The 25,521-nt window shown below is 36.9% G+C and overlaps 5 protein-coding genes and 1 pseudogene across 6 annotated transcripts; all 6 read right to left on the bottom strand.

Moving 5' to 3' along the window:
• Positions 1-75: 75 nt before the first annotated feature.
• On the bottom strand, positions 76-4,472 carry LOC115996539 (annotated as a pseudogene).
• Positions 4,473-4,622: 150 nt separating this feature from the next.
• LOC115996540 (ATG8-interacting protein 1-like) lies at positions 4,623-7,083 on the bottom strand. Of its 2 annotated transcripts, XM_031235812.1 has the most exons (4): positions 6,816-7,078; positions 5,723-6,062; positions 5,223-5,641; positions 4,647-4,864 (listed from the first exon to the last, which is right to left on the bottom strand). In XM_031235812.1, exons 2-4 carry the CDS (start codon positions 6,048-6,050, stop codon positions 4,760-4,762), a joined length of 852 nt encoding a protein of 283 aa, XP_031091672.1. In that variant the 5' UTR covers positions 6,051-6,062; positions 6,816-7,078; the 3' UTR covers positions 4,647-4,759. The 2 variants fall into 2 exon arrangements, with proteins under 2 accessions (XP_031091671.1, XP_031091672.1); XM_031235811.1 differs by having other exon boundaries at positions 4,623-4,864; positions 5,223-6,062; positions 6,816-7,083.
• A 503-nt stretch (positions 7,084-7,586) lies between these two features.
• Positions 7,587-10,122, bottom strand: LOC115997485 (ubiquitin-conjugating enzyme E2-23 kDa-like). Its single transcript, XM_031237044.1, has 6 exons — positions 9,907-10,122; positions 9,735-9,814; positions 8,680-8,794; positions 8,542-8,594; positions 8,319-8,447; positions 7,587-8,051 (listed from the first exon to the last, which is right to left on the bottom strand). The coding sequence occupies exons 1-6, from the start codon at positions 9,948-9,950 to the stop codon at positions 7,945-7,947; spliced, it is 528 nt and encodes a 175-aa protein (XP_031092904.1). The 5' UTR covers positions 9,951-10,122; the 3' UTR covers positions 7,587-7,944.
• A 1,223-nt stretch (positions 10,123-11,345) lies between these two features.
• On the bottom strand, positions 11,346-14,884 carry LOC115995668 (AT-rich interactive domain-containing protein 2). The gene is made up of 2 exons (XM_031234768.1): positions 13,487-14,884; positions 11,346-12,561 (listed from the first exon to the last, which is right to left on the bottom strand). The coding sequence occupies exons 1-2, from the start codon at positions 14,393-14,395 to the stop codon at positions 11,713-11,715; spliced, it is 1,758 nt and encodes a 585-aa protein (XP_031090628.1). The 5' UTR covers positions 14,396-14,884; the 3' UTR covers positions 11,346-11,712.
• Positions 14,885-17,199: 2,315 nt separating this feature from the next.
• On the bottom strand, positions 17,200-20,133 carry LOC115997224 (G-type lectin S-receptor-like serine/threonine-protein kinase SD2-2). The gene has a single exon (XM_031236735.1). It carries the CDS (start codon positions 20,019-20,021, stop codon positions 17,487-17,489), a length of 2,535 nt encoding a protein of 844 aa, XP_031092595.1. The 5' UTR covers positions 20,022-20,133; the 3' UTR covers positions 17,200-17,486.
• Positions 20,134-21,337: 1,204 nt separating this feature from the next.
• LOC116033973 (probable E3 ubiquitin-protein ligase RHB1A) lies at positions 21,338-25,237 on the bottom strand. Its single transcript, XM_031276532.1, has 5 exons — positions 24,948-25,237; positions 23,678-23,828; positions 23,136-23,499; positions 22,099-22,208; positions 21,338-21,902 (listed from the first exon to the last, which is right to left on the bottom strand). Exons 2-5 carry the CDS (start codon positions 23,738-23,740, stop codon positions 21,879-21,881), a joined length of 561 nt encoding a protein of 186 aa, XP_031132392.1. The 5' UTR covers positions 23,741-23,828; positions 24,948-25,237; the 3' UTR covers positions 21,338-21,878.
• Positions 25,238-25,521: the final 284 nt, after the last annotated feature.

Raw genomic sequence — 25,521 nt, 5'->3', positions numbered from 1 at the left:
ATGTATGTGTGTATTTGTGTGTATATACATATATGTGTGTGTATATGTGGATATGTGTGTGTATATTTGTTGGTGTGTGTGTATATTTGACCTTTTATAGATAAAATATAAGATAACTCAGTTAAGTACTAGAAAACATGCAGACTAGTAGCTAGAGCGTAATAAATTCAACACTGGACAGAGAATGTTTCGCGATCGCGATCTTGATCTTAGTTGCATGAACCATGTGACAATGACATGATGTAGAATGTGCAGTGTTTGATTTGTAGAGGCAGGCGTTATCTGTATAAATACTTGGACAGAGGGAATTTTAGGGTCCGGGCAACCTGTAAGCATCGCGAAACACAAGCATACATCACAAATGTAATAACCAAAGGTGTATGTATAATAGCTAGCCATAGGGAGGGAGTTTGAAGAATAACAGTACCTTGAGAGCTAAATCTTCAGACACCATGGATCGATACCGTAATGAACCTTCCAAAGGGCAACTTCCTCCTTTACTGATAAAATTAGCATTGCACAGACTTGATAATTGTAAGAGAACATCACACATTAACCCATTATTATTTCCTCCTGCTTCTGCTTCTTCATCAGTTGAATATTCTACAACCGATGTTATACACTGAAATATAGCTAATAACCTTTCCAACGGGAAAGTTCCTGGTCCTTTCATCACTGATTCTTGCTCAGCAATTTCTTTCTGCTCCATTGATTTCTGAGAGCTCCTGACCACAATATCAGCAAAAACAATCTGTTATGCAGACAATGCAAAATTAAAACAAATATTACTCCCAGCCTAAGATTGCCAAGGGAACTACATGTTCAAGTATCAAAACTAAATATGACACAATAACAATCTTATCAGCTTCCAATGAAACAACAACAGAAAATAGGAGCTGACAACCTGACACACAATTTTGCTTCCTTGAATACCATAGTCAGAAGTGTAGTACCAAACAAAAACAGGAAAAAATACCATATGTTTATCCAATCTAGTAATCAGCCGCAAAAATGATGATAAGATAAAACTAGGGCAATCACTAAACTACTCCCTTTGTTATTTACACTTTGAAATACAGACAAAAGTTGTCTTGTTTCACTTATTTTCTACTAGGCCTACACCACATGGACAGGCTCAAGAAAGTAACTGGATCAAGGAAGTCGAAGAAGGATACACATACCGAGCAATTTAGGAGTTCAATAAGAATTAGACTTAGTATTCATAATGTAATAAAGGATTGGACTTATTATTCACAATGTAACAATGACTCAAGTAGTCTAGGATTCACGGACAATATTCATCGATACAATACTTAGGTAGGGCTCTAAATCCAAAATATGTATAAATAGACCCTATACATGGGAAAGTGGGAGAAGCAATTTTCACTATCCACAGACAATATTCATTCTCTCTAAATTCCCTCAATATATTTTCTCTATATTTCTTCCATATACTCATTTAAACGAGTGATGCTCAAAAGTAATAAAACCAACACTAATTATCCCTAAAATTTGACCACTCATAAATCAACCACTCCATGTGGCAAAATCCTAAGCATTAGTTTTCCTTTTTAATTTTAACTTTACTAATGCCAAAGATTTTGGCACATCATGAAGTGGTTAGTTATGCGTGGTAAAATTAGATGTGTGTGTATATGAACTAAATTAATTAATATAAACATTTAATTTGTAAAAAGACTTGCAAATCCTAACAATCGAACTGAACATGTAAAATGGAGATATAGGAGTAGTAATTACTGCTTCTTAACAAAAGCTATTTAACATCATTGAAACCACTTACTTTCTCTTCCTTTTCCGACTGCTAGAACCTCCAGTTGAATCAAACAGTGAGGCATCAAGAGTAGCTGGGTTTCTTGAAGCAATAAATGCAGAAATAAGAAGATACTTAGCACACTCGGACATGTGAAAGTCAATCTCATTACAAGATTCACCAAATCCATCTTTCATTGGAACAACTTTGTGCTTGATCTTGTTGGTGGCCACTTCGGGGAAGGGCCTGGACAAGACTTTGAATACCTCATTCATTGCTGGTCCAATATGTGGCTTAAGATGACAATATAATCTATTCTTCATATGTTCATCAGGAACAGCCCCCAAATCATCAAGTCCTTCACAGTATATCTTGAATAATGATGAAAAGGCAGTAGATAACTCATCAACTCGTCTTGTAACTCGACAGAAAGGTCTCAGCACCGCTCTAAACAAAAACAAACAAACAAATAAATAGATGAAAAGAAGATGCTATTGCAGTAACTTATGGCAAGCAACAACTAGCAAAGTCAAGGAATCAAAGTAGAAGCAACACTCACTCAAGAAAAGATGAATACAGTTTTGAGTTTCCTTCCTTGTAAAGATTTGGTGAAGATCATCATCTGTGTAATCAGGAAAATAAACATGAACAGGCTCTATGAAGCCTGTGTCAGAGTAATATGTATCAGGAGAGGTAGCACTAACAAAGATCAAGCCCACCTCCGGCATCTTCAGAACATCATAAAGCTTAAATAGGAAAGGCAATATATCAGACTTATTCCATTCTTGAACACGCTCTAAATTATCAAATATCAAGTAAACCATCCTCCCACTAGTCCTTTGAGCTGACTTCTTAGATCCTGATTTCTCCACATTCATCTTCAGATCCTCAACAACCTTAACTAGAGCTTCCCGTAAAAGATTCACAAAATCTGAGGGCTTATCACACCGTTTTGCACTAGAATAACCATTGCTTTCAGTCCTTCTATGTAGCAATAACTGATTCAAGACAGACTCAAACAAAACCCTAGGACTATAACAGGTGATACAGCTACAATACACAAATGGCATCTTTAGATACTTAAATATCTGAAGAATTGTACTTGTTTTCCCAACCGAAGCACCTCCGTAAATGAAAATCGGAGAAATTGGAGAATTCAAGGGGCCTATTATGCCTAATAATTTGCGAATTTGTGCTCGCCTGCCAGGTAAACTAGACATCAACTCATCGAAATTAATCGATTCATTACCGAAGGCAAGATCATTTATCGTCAGAGGTTTCGACTCCGGATCAACAGTTTTTGGATTTGGTGTGCCAGATGATGAAGACGATGATAATCTAGTGGCTCTTCTAGTAATCTGTGGATTTTCCTCTTCATCCATTCCTACCCGAAACCCCAAAATTCTGAAGTAGTCAGATAAAATCCGTGTAAAAAAATCGTTACAGTGTAAGTTAAACAACACTAATCCTAATTTCTTGAAGAAAAAATAAAAAAGCAAGCATAAATGTTTGCGTAACATCAATCTGTCGCACAAGTGGAATCCGATGAATACCTGCTAGGAGAAGTCACCGGAAATCGTCGGAGAAGTGAGAAGAGCTTCTTTGAGAGTTGGAGAGATCGTGAGAACTCCTTCAAATGAGCTGCTCAACTGGTATTCCAAATCCAAGAACGACAATCGCAGTTCTTGGTTGGATGGAAATGAGAGAGTATAAACCCGCCATGCGGATAATGGGATGGGCCAAGAAGCGGTTACCTCATTTATATTTATAATTTTTTTTTTTTTTTAATTTCATTAGAAGGGGTTACCCAAAGACATGCACAAAGGTTATGCATTACAAACATCTCGCGAAGTTGGGAGACCAAAGATATCATCCTCTAGTAGGCCTAAAATTACATTCGGTGGATCGGAGAGGACCGTCGTTCCTTTAGAGAATCCCGTGCATAGTTTTGTTCTCTTGCGATGTGTGCAATATGCCAAGACTCGATGCTTCGTAGCTCTCTTTTGCAGGCGTCAAGAATGTTATGGGCAGCGATTGATGGCGGCCGTGAGGAGTTTATATAATTCGTAGTCTCGCTAGAATCACTCTCGAAGATAACTCTGTTGAGACCCAAGCTTGCTGCTAGTTGTGCTCCTTTGAGTAAAGCCCATGCTTCCGCCTCGAGTGGAGATGGGCTTGATCTTTGTTAGTGCTACCTCTCCTGATACATATTACTCTGACACAGGCTTTGTAGAGCCTGTTCATGTTTATTTTCCTGATTACACAGATGATGATCTTCACCAAATCTTTACAAGGAGCTAAGGAAACTCAAAACTGTATTCATCTTTTCTTGAGTGAGTGTTGCTTCTACTTTGATTCCTTGACTTTGCTAGTTGTTGCTTGCCATAGGTTACTGCAACAGCATCTTCTATTCATCTATTTCTACAGAGATAGACTGAATTCGACTGAATTCCTCCGTGTCTCATAGGCATTCTGTTTCTTAATATTATTAACTTTAATGCTTTTAGTTTCTTATCCTAAGATAGTAAGATATTGTTAGATTGAACCTACATTTGCAACCTCGTTTTTAGAGTTTAAGTAGTATTTTTTATTTGACTTTGTATACTGTATTTGATGCTTAGAATAATGTCATAACGCATAAAATGAATTGTTTTACATTCTTTGGGGTGGTGGAATTATAAGCATTCTATGTTAACTTTTTTAAATTTATAATTGATTCAATTTTTTTACCAATTGATTAAATTTATATATCACCAATCACTTATTACCTTATGGCATTACATATATTACGAATATATAATGATATATCACCAATTTAGATGTTTTGATGGAGGATATTAATTAAATTCTGAAGTGGTTTATATTTCAAAAAAAAAAAAAAAAAAAAAAACTTGTCACAGGTAAAATTTAAATTACAACATCAGCCAAACTTGCATATCACATACAATACCCGTGGCTTTACCTCTCTCACATTTTTTCGTCATCATCTTAACGTAGCGCTGGGCTGCTTCCTCTGATAAAGGAAGCCCGGCGTTCACTGCCAACAATTACATCTTTAAGCCGTGATAGGGGACCAAGCATCCTGGACATCCTCTGTAGATGCAGACAAATAAAAGCATCACAGGTAGAAGATAAAAGGCAGACCTAACAGACTCCCTTATCTATTACTCATCATACAGCTGCGACTACATTTTTCAAAAACAAGTATATCATTGTATTACAGAAATCAAATCAGAAAAACCTAGCAGACCAGATCCAAGAATACACTATTTGATCACTATATATTTCTAACAGGAAGAATCTGTTGGGGGCGGGGCAGGGGGGTTTAAATATAGAGTGGAGGTGTTTAACTGAATAGTACTCAATTGTGTACTCTGACTGGACAACAGCATATTATTATAAATTTTTGAATAATTAAAATCAATACACCCTAGTAACTCAATCAACATACCTCATTGTGGACTCCAAGCTGCCACTTCAGCTGCAGGACATGCAACCTCTCATGCTGCCAGCATCGACCAAGAATCGCAAGGCCCATTACAGCTGCAGCAATGAAAATCGACCAAAATGTGTTTGCCTCTTTAGCATGTGCAATAAGAGAAGTTGCATGCCTTTTCCACCAAGCTTGACAAGGAAGGCCATCTCCGTCAGGTTTGTTCTCATCCATAGCCTTTGGAGAATTTGATATATCTGAATCAGAGATCTGCTGAAGAGACTCAAATGGATCATTGCTTGCACTACTTTCATCCAAGACCACTGAACCAAGCATGTGCTCTTCACGATGTAAGGAACTATATGCTGCAGCACTATATAAACTTGGTTCCTTATCCACCAAATTTAACCCTTGCAAAACTGCATCACCTTCAAATTCTGCACCACAAATAGATAACTGGTTACCATTTTCATCAAATATCTGTATCCCAGAAAACTCAGGAGAGCTCAATCCTTTACTTTTCAGATACTCTTCATTCTTCATGTCTGCCATACTACCTTCTGCAGAGGAAAATTCAGCGTCTTTAACCACCTTTTCAGTAAGAATCTCATTGTTTTCTTGTTTCAGTGGCAAATTCTCATGCTGACTGGGTGGAAAGACAAAGTGACCAGACATAAACAATGCACTGGAAGTTTCAGCTTCATACTCCCCACTATCTTTATGCTCATCATTTGCATCCTCTTGTTTTGAACCAAGAGCAGCAGCATATGCAGATGCAGTTAGTGATACAACCTCCCACTCATTTCCACGGGCAGCAGTCTCTTCAGTGTCCTCATTACTCGCCATTAATAGGAAAGCCTTGCATGCCCAATTGAATATCAAAATAAGAGACTGAATAAGCACATAATATGTCCAAAATAATAAGTATAAAAATGAATAGCATACATCAATTTCAAGGCTAATGGTAAACTGTAAGTATGTATTAAGTGCCATCTTCCATGACAATCTGTGCATTTAGACATAACCAAGATGAAGAATTAACTTAAAACATCTGCCTTAGACTGCCAACTAAGTCAAGGCATGTTATTCTACAACATTCAGGTGCAATACCAGCCATTTCTGTCAAGAACAAGGAAGTCCAACGGTGTCATGTTTACCAAATCAGTGAAGCTCTACATTATTACTCAACCAAATTCATCTTCTCTAGTATCTTTGACCACCAACTAAGCCCTAAAAGCTACGAAAAACATCTGATTTGTTATCAAACTAAGAGAGAATCCAATAGTAAAACGGAGTAATAATAACAACATCAATAAACCTACATAAACGAACACACATATTCGACGCATGCGAGGTACTTGTATCCACAGTTGTACACACAGATACATGCATATACCTGTTATCTGTATCCGCTCATAAAAATATACAGATTTTATAGAATCGGACACAGAAATGGATCCAACACTTCGATGAAGCAACAGATTAATCGGAAGCAAAATAATAAGAAATTGAAGTCTCCACTCTCCAGATGATCAGATTATCCAATCAGATATATCAACAAAAAGGATACACAAATCTAATTAAAAGAGAGGATTAAGAAGTTGTACTTACAGAAGTGAAAAGCAGAGAGATCGGAGCACCGGTGAGGAGTCGAGAATGATCGGAAACTGTCTCGAAGAACGCAAGAGAGAGACAGAGAAAGATTTATATAGTAGAAGATATTGGAACAAAGAGATAATGGAACCGGAGTAGCCGGTTATGGTGTCGTGTTGAGAGTTTGAGACTGTAGTTGAGGCTTTGAGGGGAAAGCAGGAAACCGTTTTACCGGCTGGGACAGGAACGGCGTCGTTTACTGCTATGGGCGAAGGGTTGCCGCCAGTCAGACAGTCAGTTGCTGTTGCTTGCGTGAGGAGAGAAGCATCGACTTCTACGGCTCTACGTGATAAGCAGCGTCGACGTGGACGTACGAAGCTTAAGTAATACTCACGTTTATTAATTTTCGGTTTATATTTCATTTTTTAATCTGGTTACTTGAATTGCTAGGTAACTTACATCTCCCGGAAGTCACAAATTCAAATCTCAATGAAGATATTAATTCTTTGTGCTTTCAAATATTATCATGTCATAACAATCTTAATAAACCAATTCATTGCCTTAAAAGAGTCACACTTTAAGGCCAATGTTGAAGCATGCTTAGTCAGTTGACCTCAATCACGGCTAAGGCAAGACTAGACTAAAGCCTAACGAGTTTTCAATTGCCCTGGAACCAATGATCGAGCTAGTAATCATATATTTATGGTTTATCCCATCAATAATATTACTTAATTGATTCTTTTTTATACTCATATTTTATAACTAGTTAGATTTTAAAAAAACTTGTAATAGAATCAACCAATTCATTTTATAACTAATAACATACATAATACATTTATTATGATTGATCATTCACTCTATTGTATAATGAAACTTCAAAGGAAAGCCCATAAGATCAGAGGAGCAAGAAAAGAAACAGAAGGTCAAGAATAAACTTGCTATTTGAAGCAAATGCTACATGATAGGTATCCTTAATCCTTAATCCTTATAGACATCAAACTGTAAATATGCAGATCACCATTTGTTTCTGTTCTTCATTTTCTTATGAACCCAGATGTGCTAGCATATGTACAATGTACCCAGATAACAGAGAGACAGTTGAAAGAATATGGATGGAATTGAATTGACACAGCCTGCTAGCTACTGCCTAATAGTCTGAATCAGAATCGTCATCTTCACTAAACTCGTTATCACTCAACTTCGCTTCTAATCCAGCTTCACCATCTTCAGCTTTGGCATATGCCTGACAGTATTCTGGATGCCCAAGGTGTATACCCGTCACACACAATTCATAAAGAATAAGCACAGAAATGCGTACGCTTACCATATCCAATTCTAGTAATTAAATGAAGTACTAAACTTCGCAGTGCATTCAGTTCATTTCCAAGAATGCTAATATGGATATAAAGCCCACAGACATACTTAGAGAATGCTAAATCTTTCCATAGCTTTGTTTAGTTTTATTCCCCTGATGGACTTGCAAATGGTTCATTGGAGTAAAATGTCAGAAATTGTCAATACCTTTAACCGTTTGTTCATATGCATCACTGTCTTCCATCATTAGAGCACCTGCCTCCCTATTCAATGGATCAGATGGGTTTGGGTACAACAGAAGTTGCGGTAGAAACACTTCAAATACATTCACCAGATCTGTATAGCATGGATGATTGCAGAATTATCAAAACAAGACAGTTCAAGAATCTTATTCATGGATCATATATACACAAAGTAGGAATTCTCTTACCATACATTGGACTCCAAGCCTGCTTGATAACGTCCAAGCAAACCGAACCTGATCTGAAAAATTACAAACCACTAAAGTTTCATCAGCATTTTCCCAAACCAAGCAAAACTAGTAAATTTGTTGACTGGCGTTGCTCACCTCTCATCAACATTCGGGTGATAAATTTTATTAACAAAAGCTATAGACGGAGATACATAGGGATATGCATCTGGAAGTCCCACTCTTATCTTCCAAACACCACCTTGATAAAGACCTGCCACATTTATTAGGAAGATTAGCAAAATCAAAAGTCCAACACTATGTTGCCATGTACTTCCTAGTTTCACAACCATAAGCGGCAATCTTCTTCCAAATTATATCACGTCAGAGCCTCAACTTATCTACCAAGGTGAACCCGGGATGGATGTTTGTTGTCACTGTAAATGAGCATTGGTTTTGAACCAAATGTTCAACCTTATAATGATGTTCATCACTGTTGAACTAAATATTATCAAAACTACTATAGATATGTAAGACAGGCTTAATATATACCAATACATAAGTGTATATGTGGGTTAAAGCAATAATCATATAAAAGCAATCTTCTTCTGCAACTATAAACGTGCATTAAGTTTAAGCTAAATATTCAACATCATAGTAATTTTCAACATGTATGAACAAAACAATATCAAAGCTCATATAGATATGTGAGATGTGGGCTTGTAATATACCAATAAATATATGTATAGCCTCACCGTTAGCTTAAACTTTTAGTTAGAGACGAAAAACACCAATAAACCTTCCTTAACTTGATAATCCTTACAAGTACAGTGTAGTAATTATTGATGAGGCCTGTGATTTCTTTATCCTAATAGAAAACAAGAATGAAAAAAAAGAAAACAATAGAAAGCAAAAAAGGACACCATACCCCAGCACAAGGTAGAGTCTTATTATTCTAATAATTTCTAAATCAGACATTTATTAAATATCAAGGAAGGAGTACTATTTTACCTAAAAGAAGTGAAAAGTAAAAAGTTAAGGCTGAAGATTTCATCTTTCTACTGCCCCTTCAAGAATCCAATCAGAACATGAATTCCATGTTTTCAAGAGATTAAATCAAGAAAGACCCAGAGCATAATTCAAGATTAAAAATAAAAATCTTCAGTCCAAGAGAGAAAATATTAAAGCTTGAGGTAAGGATAAATATGATTTACTATCACTGGGTCCATGGAAATGCACAAAGAACTCATGCAGGCTGTCATTTATCATCTCCACCTGGAAATCACTCATCATCCTAATCCAACGAAAATAAAATCATACCAAGTTAACAAATTCAGCTAAAAAATTTCACAAAAATTAAAGCATAATAATGATCAGAAAACTAACAGCTTCAACAAGTCTGTATCTCTGCGTTTGTTTAAGGAAGCCATGAATATTTCTCTGGTCTCAGACTTTTCTTTTTCTCTTTTCAAAACATTTAATTAGTCGGTTCTTTCAAGAAATGCAAGGACATAAGAAAAGAGTTGCTTGCTCAAGTTCCAGAAGCAAACGAAAAGGAGTTCAGAGAACGGGGGAATGGATGAGTAATGACAGCCTAAGAAGCAATATTTCAATTCTTATTTGACCCCTTTAATTTGTGTTTTCAATTATTTTTTAAAAATGACTTTAACCTAAATTCTTCCCCATCCAATTTAGAGATAATATATATATAGTCTAACATCACCTTATAAATATATCACTCACCATCTCACCTTTTTATAATTAATTAGATAAAAATTTATAAACAACAAAAAAAATAACTGAAAAAATTTGAAAGTCACAAGTTGATCAATTCTTATCAACATCTTCTTAGTCAAGCTCTTTCTACAAGGCACACCCTTTCAAATGATTGCAGATTCCTTCGTCACCGCATGCCTTCTTGAAGCCAAGGCACTTTCTTCCCAACTTGGTAGCCTTACCTTATTTGGATGGCCAATAAAATGATAAATGGTCTAGCACCAATCTCCTTCAAGATGAAACCCTTCAAAATGATTTTGATAGTATTTTTGTTGGCACTATTCATAAAAAGAAAATTGAAATGAGAGTCTCAAGAGAGGTGACTGAGTAAGTAGAATATAATTTTTTATTTGTAATTGAAATTATTTTTTGTATATATAAAATTAAAAATAAAGCCTCTATCATAGCTGGCATTCCCAACTCCTAACCAACCACTGAGCAGCAATTATTAACAAATTCAGGGAACCATCATCATCATCAAAACCAATGATTAGTTCTCAAGTAAAGCGAATGAGCATATCCAAATCACGTTAGCTATTTGTTCATTGAGTTGTATGCATGATTAATGGAGTGGCATCAGGTTGACTTGCAACTTGTTAAACACCAAGTTGGTATACTAATAAGAGAATGAATGTCTTTAATTTATACTATAAAGTGCAAACATCATTAATTCAACAAGGTTTTTATGTTGTTAGTATATACTATATAAGTTCTTAGCTTGTACTATACATGCTGACATGCATATAAAAATAAAACAAAAATTTTAAAGATGGTTTGACTTAGTGATATGTATGGTGTATGATATTGTATCGAATATGGTAATCAATCTAAACATATTTGTCAAGTACATAACTCTCCAAGCTCAGCATCTTAATCACCCCTGACTTCAACTAAGTCCCCATATTATAGAAACAAGAGCATCAAATTGACAATTGCTATTAATGCAACTGCATCACTTCTTTTAGTTCTGTAGAGTACATTTCCACAGGAGCAAAGAATAAAACAAGCACAAAGAGACAAGGAAGAAATGTTAAAAGAAGCAACAACAATTGAAAGAAGAGAAAATTCCCATAAGAAAAGATGTTTGAAAATGACAAAAACAATGTACAGTAACTCACTAATGAGCTGACACTGTTGTAAAACTGTAAACTATGGGAGCCATGAAAATAAAGCAAAAATTTCCTCCTGTTATCAGGATGAGTATTTGTGATTAAAAGGAAAGCTATCCAGCAAAAGACAAAGTAAAAGGGCACCTTTTAATGCCCAATTATACAATTTTTTCATGGCCTTGTATATTTGCATCAGCAACCCCAAACCAATTCCCACAAAAACTTGCTGAACAGTAAGACCACTGAGAGACTTGTGCAATTTACACTTGTGAACCATTTCATTGAAGATAATGAAACTCAAGGGCTATCAGGGATCCCGAGGTGCTTTCGCTGGGGAGCAAAAGATTGAATTGGAAGACTTAACAACTTCCCGTCCAAATGATTTTGTCCTGGGACCATACCATGATTCATCATCATCACTGTCAATTTCTGTAGGAGTGAACCTATTCTGGTGACCTCGGCGTCTGAGAAGGAAAACATTGAAGTGATAGCTTACCAAAGAGTCCCTATTCTTGGTAGGGAACTGCTTAAAAATTTCATCCCAGAAAGACTTGCTAGGTGATTGAGATTTTATTATATCCTCAAATTTCTTTTCCTCTTCTTTGGTCCAAGAGTTTGCAACTTCATCACCAGAAGAATCAAGTTTCCATAGTTTAAAAGCTGAGCCCAACTCATTTTCAACCTTCAACCTTTTCTCGGTAATGTGAAATTTAACACACATATAGGAACCCGGGATTGAGCAACCACATGTATCTTGCCTTCCTTTTCCAATAGGGTCTCTTTCAATTAATACTCGGAGCTTCTCATCTTTTGGTAATGGCCAGATTTGAGTCCCCAACCATTTAGAATCACTTCCAATAATCTCCCCAGTCCATTCTGGTACATCTGCTTGGAAATTTTCCCCCACAGGTCTCCGATATTTGCGAGGCCGGCTCCACCATCGACCAACATCTGAATCTTCAGTAGAATCAGTTGGTGCATCACTGGGATCCTCTTCACTCTGAACACTTGTTGACGATGATGCTGTAGAGAGCTGTGTACGTCGCTTTTTGAAAGAATCATCTTTTGCACTAATGATCCTTTGACTGCATCTTACTCTCTCAGAAACAACAGGAGTCTTAACCTCATAAAGACTGGGATTCATCCTATGTGATTTCTAGAGCAGAGAAAATTTTCAGAATAAATTAGTATATATATGATTGAAACTAAAAAGTACAGTTTCTAAGTTCTAACAAAGAAAATATTGGTGCCACTGCCACCCAACACTAAAAGTAGGGAAAACATAAACATTAGGTAGAACTCCTTCATCAGGAACACAAAGCCCATGATTTCGCCTATTTAAAGGCATAGTTATGTAAAAGTTTATTACCAGTAGCAGCTTAGCCTATTAATTAGATGGATGGCATTAAATCCTATACCATTTCACCAAATAGGATAACACCGTAACATTTATGCATGTCTTGGAATAGAAAGCTATCTTTAAATTGTATTATTACAATACTTATCATTGGATTAATCAAATATTCCATAAAAAGAAACAAATCCTAGCAGTAAACAAATAATCCTTAAGAGACAACTCCATAATTTATAAATGGCATAACTATGAACTAGAGCCAAAGCCCTCAATCTTTATAAATCTTGCTTGCACACACAGTACCATCATCAGCATTGCACTTTAAAGTCACAATACTTATGCCTGATACACAATAAAGTCCAATTTACTATATCACACTCTTCATAAAGTGTTTCCACTATTTATGAAGCATATATAACAGAGGATGATGATAAATGAAGCTCAGTTGACCATGTAAAGACACAGGATTTCTCATTGGTAATTGGTACTGCCAATCAGATGGATGAGAAATGTTGTATCCTTGCAGATTATACAAACGCATGATGCAAAAGAATATGGTGAAAACGAACTATTGTACATAATGCACCATTTGAATAAGAAAGCATGTATTTTTGAACAAAGGATTAATACAATTGTCATAATTAAAATACCACTCCATATAATGTAAGATTGAATAATGAAGGACTAGTGTCACAGCAAGAATGCATGAGGAAGACTGCACACTTACCTGCCAAATAGAATGCTGATAACTTGAATCAGTATTGCTATCTAAGAGCATCCACTTTCGCATCAACAAAACTTGCTTCCAAACCTTATCAGTCCCGTACGACTTCCACTTGGAAGCATGTGGTAGATGCCCAATTGATGTGTCACCGGGATCCCTTGCAACCATAATAACCCAATTTAGGGCATCCAGGAAAGATTCCTGTCTCCTTTTTCTGTCAGCACCATCTTCCTTAGGCAAAGAGCATACAGATCCATTATCATCCCTGACACATTGTACACTGATGTTTGTTTCAGCAGTAGCTGACTGCTCATTGCCACAATCAACAAGCACATTTTCAACAGCATTGGTATTCTTCAAATCAGCATTGAAAACCTCCCCATCAATCTCATTTATTTCCAAAATTTTATCAATGATGTCCTTGAAAGCAGGGTCCATTTCCATTGACACCCCAATCTTCAACTCCTCCTTTCCCTTACAATGCGTCTGCAGCAGCCACCTGTCAAGTGAGTCCAAATACTTAGCATAAACCAATTTCAGAGGCAGTCCAGAAGGTGAATCAAACCCACATTCCTTAGCAACTAAACCCCACAACCCATTTCTGGAAACCGTCTCGTACCCACCTCTCTCCCTCACAACAGCATATAGCTTAAACAAATCAACTGGATTCTTATCGCCAAGCATTGGAGGCATTGGCCTAAAACACTGAGGACCATAAACTTGTTTAAGCAAATGAGATAGAAATTTAATAAACAAAAGCCCAGTCGCATTACTAACTTTTTCTCCCTCAAACTCCTTCGTAATCGTAGAGCCTTTTAAACCCACTTCAGAACCAAGTTTCTCCTCGGGTTTTTCAAGTGCGCTCAGGCATTCTAGACCCGATCCATCAACTCTTTTCGACCACCCTGCCATCCGATAATCAAAACCCTAACAGCAAATCATCTCTAATGTACCCAAAGCAAGTGTAACAAATTGATGACCACAAAGGGGGAAAACCTCAAAAGACCGACTTTTATAATCAAAATAAATAAAAAACGGTGGTCTCGCTCGAGTAAATGCGAAGTGTATGCAAGATGTGTTTTTTTAGAGAAAAAAAATGGCTTTCGATTCCAAGAAATGGACGGGTATGGAAGGTGTTGATTGGGTGTTTTGGTTTTGGGCGGGAAGTGAATATTCATGAGCGCTCAGATTTTCTAGGGTCCAAGATTTTAAGGCCCCGCGGTCTATCTCTCTAGTCTCTACATACCAACATATGTGTACATGGACAGAGAAGTTGTAGAAAGCGATATTTTTCCAATTTTTGAACAGACACAGAGCCTTCTATAGGAAAAAAAAAGAAAAAGAAAAAAAAGAAAGAAAGTAAAAGGTTTTTCAAAGGAATTTTGGGGGAGAGAGAAAGAAAGAGTGAGAGAGAGACATACCAGTAAAATGCCTAATATGAAGGGAGGCCTGTCAAGGCTGGACCTTTCTAATTCTCTTTGGCTCCTTGTTTCATCTACTATTTCTTCTAGGCCCTATTTTTATGTTGAGAGAGATAGAGGAGAGAGAGAGAGAGATTGCATATGGGGGGAGGGGCTAAGGAAAGGTGAGAGATCTAGGATTCTTCTCATAGAGGAAAAAAATGGATTTGTTGTATAATGAGGTTTTTGGATGAGTGAATAAACCAATATTGGGTTATATATAGTTAGTGCTCTTTGTTAATTATTCATTTATATCAATTAGGGTTTTATTAAGGATGCATAGAGGAGGAGGGGTGAGAAGAAGATAGGTCAAATCGCGTTACTGATATTTTGTATTGCGACGGTGGGGTGGGGTCCATAGGGGAGGGGGTTAGAAAAAGATGGATTTACTGAATTTCGTCTAGATACAGTGAATATTACAACGTAATAATAACTTTATAATCTTTCAATCCATATATGAGTTAATAATTTAAATTCCGATGTATAACGGTTGAACGATAATAAAATACTTCGTATTATATTTCTAAATAATGTTGATAGAGAATATACTCCGAGTATACTGCCTTACGTATTTTGTACGTATGTCGGTATATTAGTACGGGTATTAGCCCTATATAAGGGACATTAGTCCTTCATGAAAGGAGATTTTTTCCCTCTCTTTTTCTCTCTGAAACGCCCAATAAGTTATGCTCTCTACTCTTCCTAAAATATCCCAAGACAATGAATGAAAGGGCTTCTTTGGACTAAATTCTCCAATTTACTTTACACTTTACATATACTGCTATACACTTATACATGAGAAATTAATCGTTATCAAAGGTCAACAAATATGTTGAGGGCATGCTTAATATAGGTTTTTGTTTATCAATATTCAATTGGAAAACTATGCAACAATTTATAGAATACAAACTTATTTAAAAGTCAAATTTTCATATATTAAAATACAAATATCCATGACAATTGACAATATTGGAGACGATTGTGTGGAGCATGTATGGGTGTCAGGTCGGATGAGATCTAAATTTTATTTTAAAAGTCAATTTTATGCGATATTTGCTATACATGATATTCGAATTATTATCGGATATGTTTGATTTAAGTGAAAATATTTAGCCTATTTTATTATTTAATATATCACTATTAAAAATATTTTGACCAATGACAAATTAGGTCCAAATAAATCATTTTAAAATTTAATTTGAATAACCTAAATGACGTCAAACTTATGGGCAAGGTAAATATATGTTCAAAGTGGGCAAATCTCTTGTGCACATTGGCATTTGGATTGAGCCACTGAATTATCATGATTTACCTCTCCTACATGTTTTGTTGGGGCAGAGTGTAAGGGGCCCTTAGGATTGGAGATTCAACCTTAGGTAAATATAGGACACACACATATATATATATATATAGATATATCATCTCTGTGTGTGTGAGCGGGGTGAGGGTGGCGAGGGGTTAAAGTAAGCAAATATGGTAATAAATATAATTCCAGCCCGAGTAGTTAATAGATTAATTATGATGAGTTGTAAAGACCTAGAGAGAAAGGGGGGAAGTCTGGAAGGGGTATGCCAACCCATCTTGTAGCAAGAATAAGGATGACAATTTTATTTGACTTCAACAAAGAATCAGAGTCTCTACACTCAATGGGGTTCATTGGGCATGGATTGGAATACCTCGCCCTACCAAGCATAATTTTGTCTTAAGTTGCAACGCCAACTTTACACATCTTAAACTCTTGAGATATCTTAGATATATCTTCTTTTTTTTTTTGAGTTCTACTGACTCACAAGAGTCAACAGATGCCTCTACTGAGACTCGAACCCACTCCCTTCTACATGAGAGTGTACACCGGATGCCGCTTGACCACAAGGTCTTTGGCCTTAGATATATCTAATGATGAAATTGTGCAAATAATAGCTCTACACATCTCTTCGCTCATTACAAATCTAAGTGGTTGGTATATTGAAATTAAGTTGTGTAGCTTAGCAAATCCATCAGGCTATAAGTCCTACTTTTCAAATCACAGTACCATGTACATCAACCGGTTCTTTAATGAATTTGTTGGGCAATGCCCTACTGATTAAAAAGTTGGTATCTCTATTGGTGTTTTACTTTACCAAGATTTAATAATTTACAAAGAAACATTCTCCCTTTTCTTTTAATTGTGTTTGATCTCTTGATTAGGTTTCCCTTAGTGCAACAAGCAGGCTTAACTGAAGGTATGAGAATCATGTCTACCCACTCAATCATCTCTTTCGAGGCAATTTCTGCTATATTTTGAAGAATGAACAAGGTAAATAGTGAGAAATGGTGGTTGTTGGTTTTATACATACTTAGGACAGAAATAAAAATATTCACTATGTAGTATAAAAGAAAGACAATGGATTTAACTCTAACCTTAATACTAATTTCATTGCATCTGATTTCACAATCGAAAGGACAGAAAATCACAGACAATCCCAAGTGTCCCACCATACCATACTTTTCAACCTTAATCCAAAAAGGGAAATGCCCAGAATAATGCAGTTGAGAAAGAGACATCATGGAAAAGAACGAGAATCCTTGGAATGTATTGAAAGTTGGGGATTGTAACCAGAGCTTCCATCTTGTGAGGCCATCTTGCCGTGAAATGACTCCCCGGAGACCAGTGCCTGAAGCAGCTTTGGCGGCGGAGGCACCTGTACCTCCACTACTCCTTCCAGCATTTTCACCACCATTCCCATTGTTGGCCTCACCGATTCCTCGTCCTGAATGCACCACACACCCACTAGTCCCACCCGCTCTGCCTCTGATGCGTTATACCTTCCTTGAAGCCTCTCGTCTACGACTGCAGCAACGTTTCCCTCTATTATCTGCTGCGCTGCCCATGGCGGGAAGAACCATTTCTCCTCCGCTCTGCCCTTTCCATCTCCCCCACGAGTCGAAGGTGGCCCCTCAACGTTGCGCCTTCCACCAATTAATTCTAGTATTGTCATTCCATAGCTATATACATCTGCTTTTGTGGTGATTGCCAAACCAGAGATCCACTCGGGTGCAACGTATCCCCAAGTTCCCCTCATGGTGGCTAACACTCTACTAAAGTCCCTCCCAAGGAGCTTTGCTAGCCCAAAATCTGAAACCTTTGCTGAGTAATCTCCATCTAACAGAATATTCTCGGGTTTAATGTCACAATGTATGATGCAATTCCTGCACTCCTCGTGTAAATATGCAATGCCTCTTGCAACTCCCATGGCAATTCGAAATCTAAGATCCCAACTAAGAGTTTGACTGTCACGCCTCAAGTACACGCTAAGAGGACCTTTTGACATGTAGTCATAAACCAAAAGCCTGTGAGAATTCTCACAACAGAACCCCCTCAGTCTCACCAGGTTAATATGCTGAATATTTCCAATGGTACATACTTCTGCCCGGAATTCCTTTTCACCACCACCAGGTCTATCAAGCCTTTTCACTGCAACAAGCGAAGAGTCTGATAGCTCCCCTTGGAACACGGCTCCAAATCCTCCATGCCCGAGCTTCTCAGAGAACCCCTTTGTGGCAGCATGAAGTTCCTTGTAAGAAAACACCTTCAAGTTTGTGACTGGAAACACGGCTTCCTCTTCTTCATTCCTCCTCAATTTTCTTCTCCTCAAAACCAACAAAGTCAAAATCCCCAGCAAGAAAATTACAACAACCCCACAGCTTACTCCAATCAATAAAAATCTCTTCCTCTCGTGGCTCCTGCTAATACTGTCTCCCTGCACTCTTAACAATAACTTATCATCCAAGGTGCTATCAGAAGAAACATTCCTGAGATTTAACAAATCCCCATACAAATTCTTACACAAACTAGCTCTCTCATTGTAATGTAAACCAATACAAGTGCAATTAACTAAGCATTCATTTTCACAAGTACTCCTAGTTCCAGTAAACGACACTACTTTTGCTCCATCATAACTCACTGTCCCAACTTCCTTAAACCCATCACTCTCACTACAAAGACCATTGCTTTCATGGAGACATCCACCAGAAAAGTCTCCTGCATTCCAAGAAGCATCATCCCAAGGCTTAAACCCAGAAAAACATTTACATGGACTCAAAGCAGACCTAGCATTACAAAACCCCATATTCCCACATAATCCATAAACTCTACACAAATTCTCAGGCTGTGACCAGAACATATTCCAATTCTCAGTCTGGACAGACCATGTATACTGCTTAAGCTGGCCTGTGTGGTCCACATGGAAGCGGGTTAAAGGGGGTTTCACCCCGGGGTCTATGGGAACCTCAGAGTACCCAAAAGATGCCATTGGAGTAAAGGGTTGAGAAAAAGTGAATTTATAAATGTAAGGAATAGTCATTTGGGGCACTCCAGCAAAAGCATTTCCAGTCCAATTACCAGTAGACCAATAAGTGTAATTGCCATTATAAATAAGAGCAATCTCACCGTATGCCGGCGGGTTGAGCCGGAGAGAGTACTTCCCCGGCGATGGGTCCGTAGAACTTTTCCAAGAACTCAGCCACCTCTGAGCTGTTAAGTTCATGCCGGGAAGCCAAGTATCAGTTGGAAAATCAAAACTTTGCCAAATCAGCACACCATCGCTGTCCAAAAGCACCAAATTTCCTTGCTCCAATAGCTTCACATCACTGGCTTCCTTCACGTTGTCGGTTTCCCAAACAACTGAATCTTGTTGATTGAGGAGAGCCAGCTTTCCATGTTGGGTAATCTCCAGCCTAGCCAGTGATGAATTCTTAATTGGCGTTTCCCTATTGGCCACCCAAACATAGGTGGGCACCGGAATTGAAGCATACCCAATGCCCAAATACCAGTTGGATTCGCCGCTGATACTGAAGAAGCCCAGCACAAATGTCTTGTTCTCGCTGAAAATCTCAGCATTCCCCTTCAGAACAACTCTTGATCTCTGCAAAGATTGAAGCTTTTCTCCATCTGTGGAAGCTCTATCAGCTGGGAATGAATCTTGATTGTGTCTGGGCAGATGGGTCAGGCTTGATATTCGTTCTGTTGATTGAGAATTCGCCTTTAGTTGGAATGAAAGGGAGGTAATGAGAAGAAAAATCAGAATTCTGGGTGCCATTTTGGGTGGCTTAGCTAGACTAACATTGGCAAAAAGCTTCAATTTTGCAGATAGGTAAGAGTGAAGAAAACAGTGAAGAGTTCACACTTGACACTGGTAAAAAAGGGAGAGATTGTTCTTGTTCTGATTATGTAAAAAAAGCTACCACGCATGGACAAGAACCAAGATATAGGGAGGAGATTGAGGCAATCAAATTACACTTTTGCCCTTAGGATATATTGCCCTTTAAGGCTTTAATCCAATCAACTAGTACGGAGTGGTGTATTTTATACGCAAAAGCAACCATTAAATCATACTCCATATTATATTGTCGCATTATTGAAATTTGTAATTAATTAATTGATTAAATAAATGCTTCAAACTGTTTTTCTTGTCCATAAAACATTGTTCTAAAAACTAATGCCTACCAGGCTTGTATTGTATGTTGTGTTGAGAGTAATCAATAATAATAATAATTGTTGATGACATGAAAATAGTAGGACAGGTATAATAATAACATGCTGGAGGTCTCAAGTCTTGATAATGGAAAGATTAGGTGCAAATTTATGAAATTATGCCTTGACTTTTGCTTTTTCTCTCACTATTTAAAACTTGACAAATTTTAACCAAATTATTGTTATTATTATAATCTAATAGTAATAATAAAAAATTATAAAATGATATTTAGTGGGTTAATAATGTATAATATTATTTATTTTGGTTGGTTTAAATTTGAACCAAATATTTAAAAAAAAGAGAGAGAGAAAAAAAAAAACAAATTTTGAATAAGGAACTCTGAATCCAGTCAAACAAATAACATCATGAAGAACGAAGTTTATATTTTACAAAGTTTTTTATGCTGCTCATTAAATTTATTGTAACTTTAAAAAAAAATTAATTAGGTGGAGTGTTCTAGATGCCCCAATCAAACAAAGATAGTAATGATTCACTAATTTCATGAGTTAGGAGTAGACTTTGACTATGGAGTAAAGAATGTAAGACCTAATAGCAAGATGACAAGCACTTATTTCTATATCTGCTTTCATTTTTGACAATCCTCAAATGGAATCTTGTACTGCTTGTAAGCTGGAGAAGATTGTAACACCACTAACCTCCCTTTCACAAAACTTAGTTGAGTTTTTTATTTGCATCTTTTATAATGTCACCGTTTTCAAAAAAAAAAAAAATACTAAAAAGGACACAATAAAATAGAAAAGAATAGTGGACAACTTTCTTCTTTGAGCTTTGTCACACAATGGACAGTGGAGGTAAAAAGCAGTACAGTAACAAGTAACAACCATAATATCATAAGAAACAGATAAAAGAAGGCAAACATGAGCAGAACTGAAGTTCTTGGATGAATATTTGGAATGAATCACATTTCATATTTATGATATAGACCAAATACAACAACCAAATCCACCAAAGAGAATATAAACAGAAATGCGGGAATATTTACAGAAAAATGCATGAAATTACAAAAGCAAGAAAAAATAAATCTGTACAGGATGGTGATAACAAGGGAGGGATTTCCAAGGTGTGCTTACTAAGCATCAAAGCGGTTTTGGCCTCTGCATAAAACGGACTGGCCATGGTTGGCTTCCTTCAACAAATAAACAGCTTGATCATCACATAACCTTACTAATCCAGAATGTATACCTAGCCATGCATTTCAGGGTGTCTAGAAATGGAGAACACATAACTGGCTTTACTCCATGCGAGGAACTGTCCAAGACGGTTGATCAACTAATGCGGAGCACTAAACTATTACTGCCTTTTATATGCTATTACTATACTGAGAACTGATAAGAAGGGTAAAGCGATATGGTGTTCCATGTTCAAGATAACTAGTAACTGCACCTTTGTGTCTTGAAAGTATCAGAGAGGTTCATATATCATTTCCTGCCATACGAAGAGACAAAGATTTCTTACTGCATGGAAATCAGAATTGCAATGGTGGCCCAATGCAAATTGATCTTCAAAAAAAAGTTCCTTTATCTTTAAATCAACAAAATAAAAATCATATCCCAATGCAGTAAAAGTTGTTGAGAGCTGGAGTATTATATTGCATCACCATTTAAGGAAACAGAAAGCCAACCTGATCGCATACAGGGCACGTGTCACTTCTTTCCATCCACTCAAGGATGCATGAAAGGTGGAAATGATGGTTGCATTTTGTGTTGATTCTTGGGTTGTCGGCATTGTACTCTGCAACCAAGATATAAGCTTAACTAAGATTATACTCTCAGACAACTAGAGAGCAAGAGTGAAGACAAGGGCAGGAAAGGGAGTATGGCAAATATATGGATTGCTAGCCTTAATATTTAACAACTACATTTATACACCCTTTTGATCTTAAGTTGGACCTTATGAGTATTGTCTATCCACTATTTTGTTTAAGGAAGAAAGACAACAAAAGCTTTTGGTCTTCAAGCCAGAGGGAATCAATTCAGAAATTGAGGAAGAAAAAGACACAGCAAGAAGAAGAAGAGACAAAGCAACAGAAGAAATGCAGCTAGGGGAGTTCTTCATGATCAATTCTTCAACCTGTCTCTTTAACTTACAAATTTTATAATGTTCTCAATCATGTTTAGTATATATTCTTATACATAATGTGTTTACTTGACTTGCTGCCAATAACCTGAGAGGGAATTTTATGTAATAGCTTCTAACAATATATTTCCACAAACAGAACAAAAGCTAGGGATGGATTGACATCAACATTAGTGATAATAAATGGGCAATGCAAACTAGGAAATTTCATACAACTCAAAGCGTCTTGACCTACTTAAATTCAATAGAGATATAATTGGTAAGTTCAATATAACTCAAGAGTAAGTATTGAATAGGTTAGAAAATCCTGCTGCACATGTGTGGCCACATATTTGGAAGCATATTAATTTAGAATCTATATTTTCAGGTTTTGGTTGAATTCTAAGCCTTTAGTGTCTTTACATTTTCGCAACTCAGATTTAAATTTGCCCAAATAACGCTAGAATACGTTAATTTTGGTAATTAGTTTCTTAGCAGTCCTCATTGGACAAAAACTCAATTCACACACAATATTACGTGATTTGACTAGTGCACTTGCTAGGATTTTACACATCATTGATCAAGTACTGGCACAAAACATACCTTCAAGGCAAGTGGGACAAACATCCTCTTCTTCCACAAATGAGATGGCAAGTGGGTTTGGTTTTAGATGCTCAAGCTCATTTTTCCTTGGAGAAGGAAGAGGCAAGTCAGATTCAGCTTTGCACTCAGACACTTTAACATTTAGGCAGGTAGCTTTATCATAACTATTACTGATCGTTGAATCTTCAGTAGGTTCAGCATTTGCTGGTTGTGGACAACCCAAAACTATGTCAAAGGGAATGGGTGGGGGTGGGGGCCGAAAAGTGTCGGGACTTGATGTATCAAGGTTCAAATCAACAAGGAATCCACTAGCAGCACTGTCATTTGAGGTCAAAGAGTCACGCTCCTCTGAAGATGGTGGGCACTGCAAGAAGAAATTGCAATTTCAATGTTAAAATTCAGTAGAGAAGATCTCTAATGTTAAGAAATCAAGATTGCTAAGTTAAAATTTATAGAGAATACCATAGATAAGAATACTGTACCCAAGTAAAAAGATAAAAAAGATCACATTAAGTAGCATCATAATCCAAATGACTACCCACATAGTAAAATACAGGGGTTCCATGGAGCAGGGGCTTTCTTGCAGAACAACAGCAACCTCCCATCCTGGCTAATGTTCTTTCAGCAGAAAGATGCAATTTTCTTGGTTTTTGACATCCACTTTTCTTCTCAGTGGATGAAAGCAATCACTTGCTATGAAAACAGGAATAGTAGGATGTAAATAGGAATATTCAGAAAAGCACATGAATGAGAAAAATGAGAGGCCAAGATTGATAACATTAAGAAAAAGGCAAAGAATAAAGGGTCAATTATAAGTACATAACTGTACAGACAAGCCACCACACACAAAAAGCAAAAATAAGGGAAAAAAAAAACTGAACAGAAAAGGAAATAACATCCCATAATATAAGTTTCCATTGTGGAATATGTGTGTATATACCATCCTAAATGTTCATTCATTCATGGGTTTAGAGAAGATGTCAGTAGCTTGTTGCTGAGAGACACACTTGAAAGTTAATTCTTTCCATGTACTCTGAGAAAAGTGAATTCAAGCTCATAATAACCAGGTAAAACATAAGAACAGTTTGCTAAGAGGAGAAAATGGATCAAAGGCTTGAGAGGCTACTAATTAGTCATCATAATAACCTAGAGTGATCATTTAAGTTCATACAGGAACATGGTACTGATTTCACTATATCCTACCTGTTCAAATTGGCATGATAAACATGCTATCAGAGTATCAGTACATTCTTAGCTGAATTGAATTCATTTGACATCAATGCAGACAAAAGCTATGAGTTCTCTCATGTTTATTCAATTCTTAAACATAATGGTTTACTTTGTCATTTATCCCTATTCTTTTTCTTCATGGCAGCTACTCACACCACAGGGAATCTTCTAGATGGGACTAAAATACTACAATCATTTGGCACCAGCTTTCCTAAAAGGCTAAAATTTCGGGGCATTCACATTGTTGCACAGTAAATCAACAGACAACTAAATAAGCAACCAATTTCAATCTTAGGAGGCTTCAAAAACACCAACCCACTGCCAGAGAACATCAGGTCAATCGGAGACCAACAGGTAGTTACACACCGAAATTCATTTAGTACGTGATCAGACAGTGAAGTTAGGCGATAATTGAGCTGGGAATCAAAAGCAAACACCGAGAATCAATCTTTAAGCTAAAATTCCATCTTGCTAAACAAATTTCAGCAAATATGATATCAAACAGATATTAACGTCTACCTCTCACATACAAAGAACAGATATACCAATAAAACAAAACATAAAGGAAAAACATAGGTTTACCCAGGGATTACGGCAGCTGAAGAGCTGTTGGAAGGAAGATGAAGAGAGGATGGTCGAGCTTGTGAAGGAACCGGGGAAAGAGAAGGCAAAAGGGTTTTCACTTGTCACGCATTTTTCAAACTCTTTCGGCGTTTCGGTGGGGGATGGGGTCTAAGTGAAAGCGTAGAAAGATTAGAGGCCGAAGTACAAAAATCGGATCTCTGGAGAAAATTCCGAAGAAATTTTTGTTAGTCAGATACTGTGAGCGAGTGGTTGACCTGACCACCTCAGGCCTCAGCTCAACTGACAACCATATTCAGAATTCAGATTCTGACAATCACAGAAAATTTACAAAAAGTGGAAATGAAAAAGATTGAAAAACCTCATAATTTATTCTTAACTTTTATTTCCTCTAACAAATTTTTAATGTTTGCGTTTGAGACTCTCTTAATACGGAAGCCTCGTGCTGAATTTGCAAAGGGCTATTAAGAAAATAAAATTAGATTTGGCAAACCACCAAAGCAAACGCTACAATTTGTAGCGTTTGAGAATTGGCGGTTTGCCATCAAAATGCTGTCTAAATTCGTTATTAACC

Source organism: Ipomoea triloba, chromosome 11, assembly GCF_003576645.1.
Source record: "Ipomoea triloba cultivar NCNSP0323 chromosome 11, ASM357664v1".
Lineage (NCBI taxonomy): Eukaryota > Viridiplantae > Streptophyta > Magnoliopsida > Solanales > Convolvulaceae > Ipomoea > Ipomoea triloba.
The sequence above is the reverse complement of the archived record's forward strand: the minus strand, read 5'-3'. Positions and strand labels throughout refer to the sequence as shown.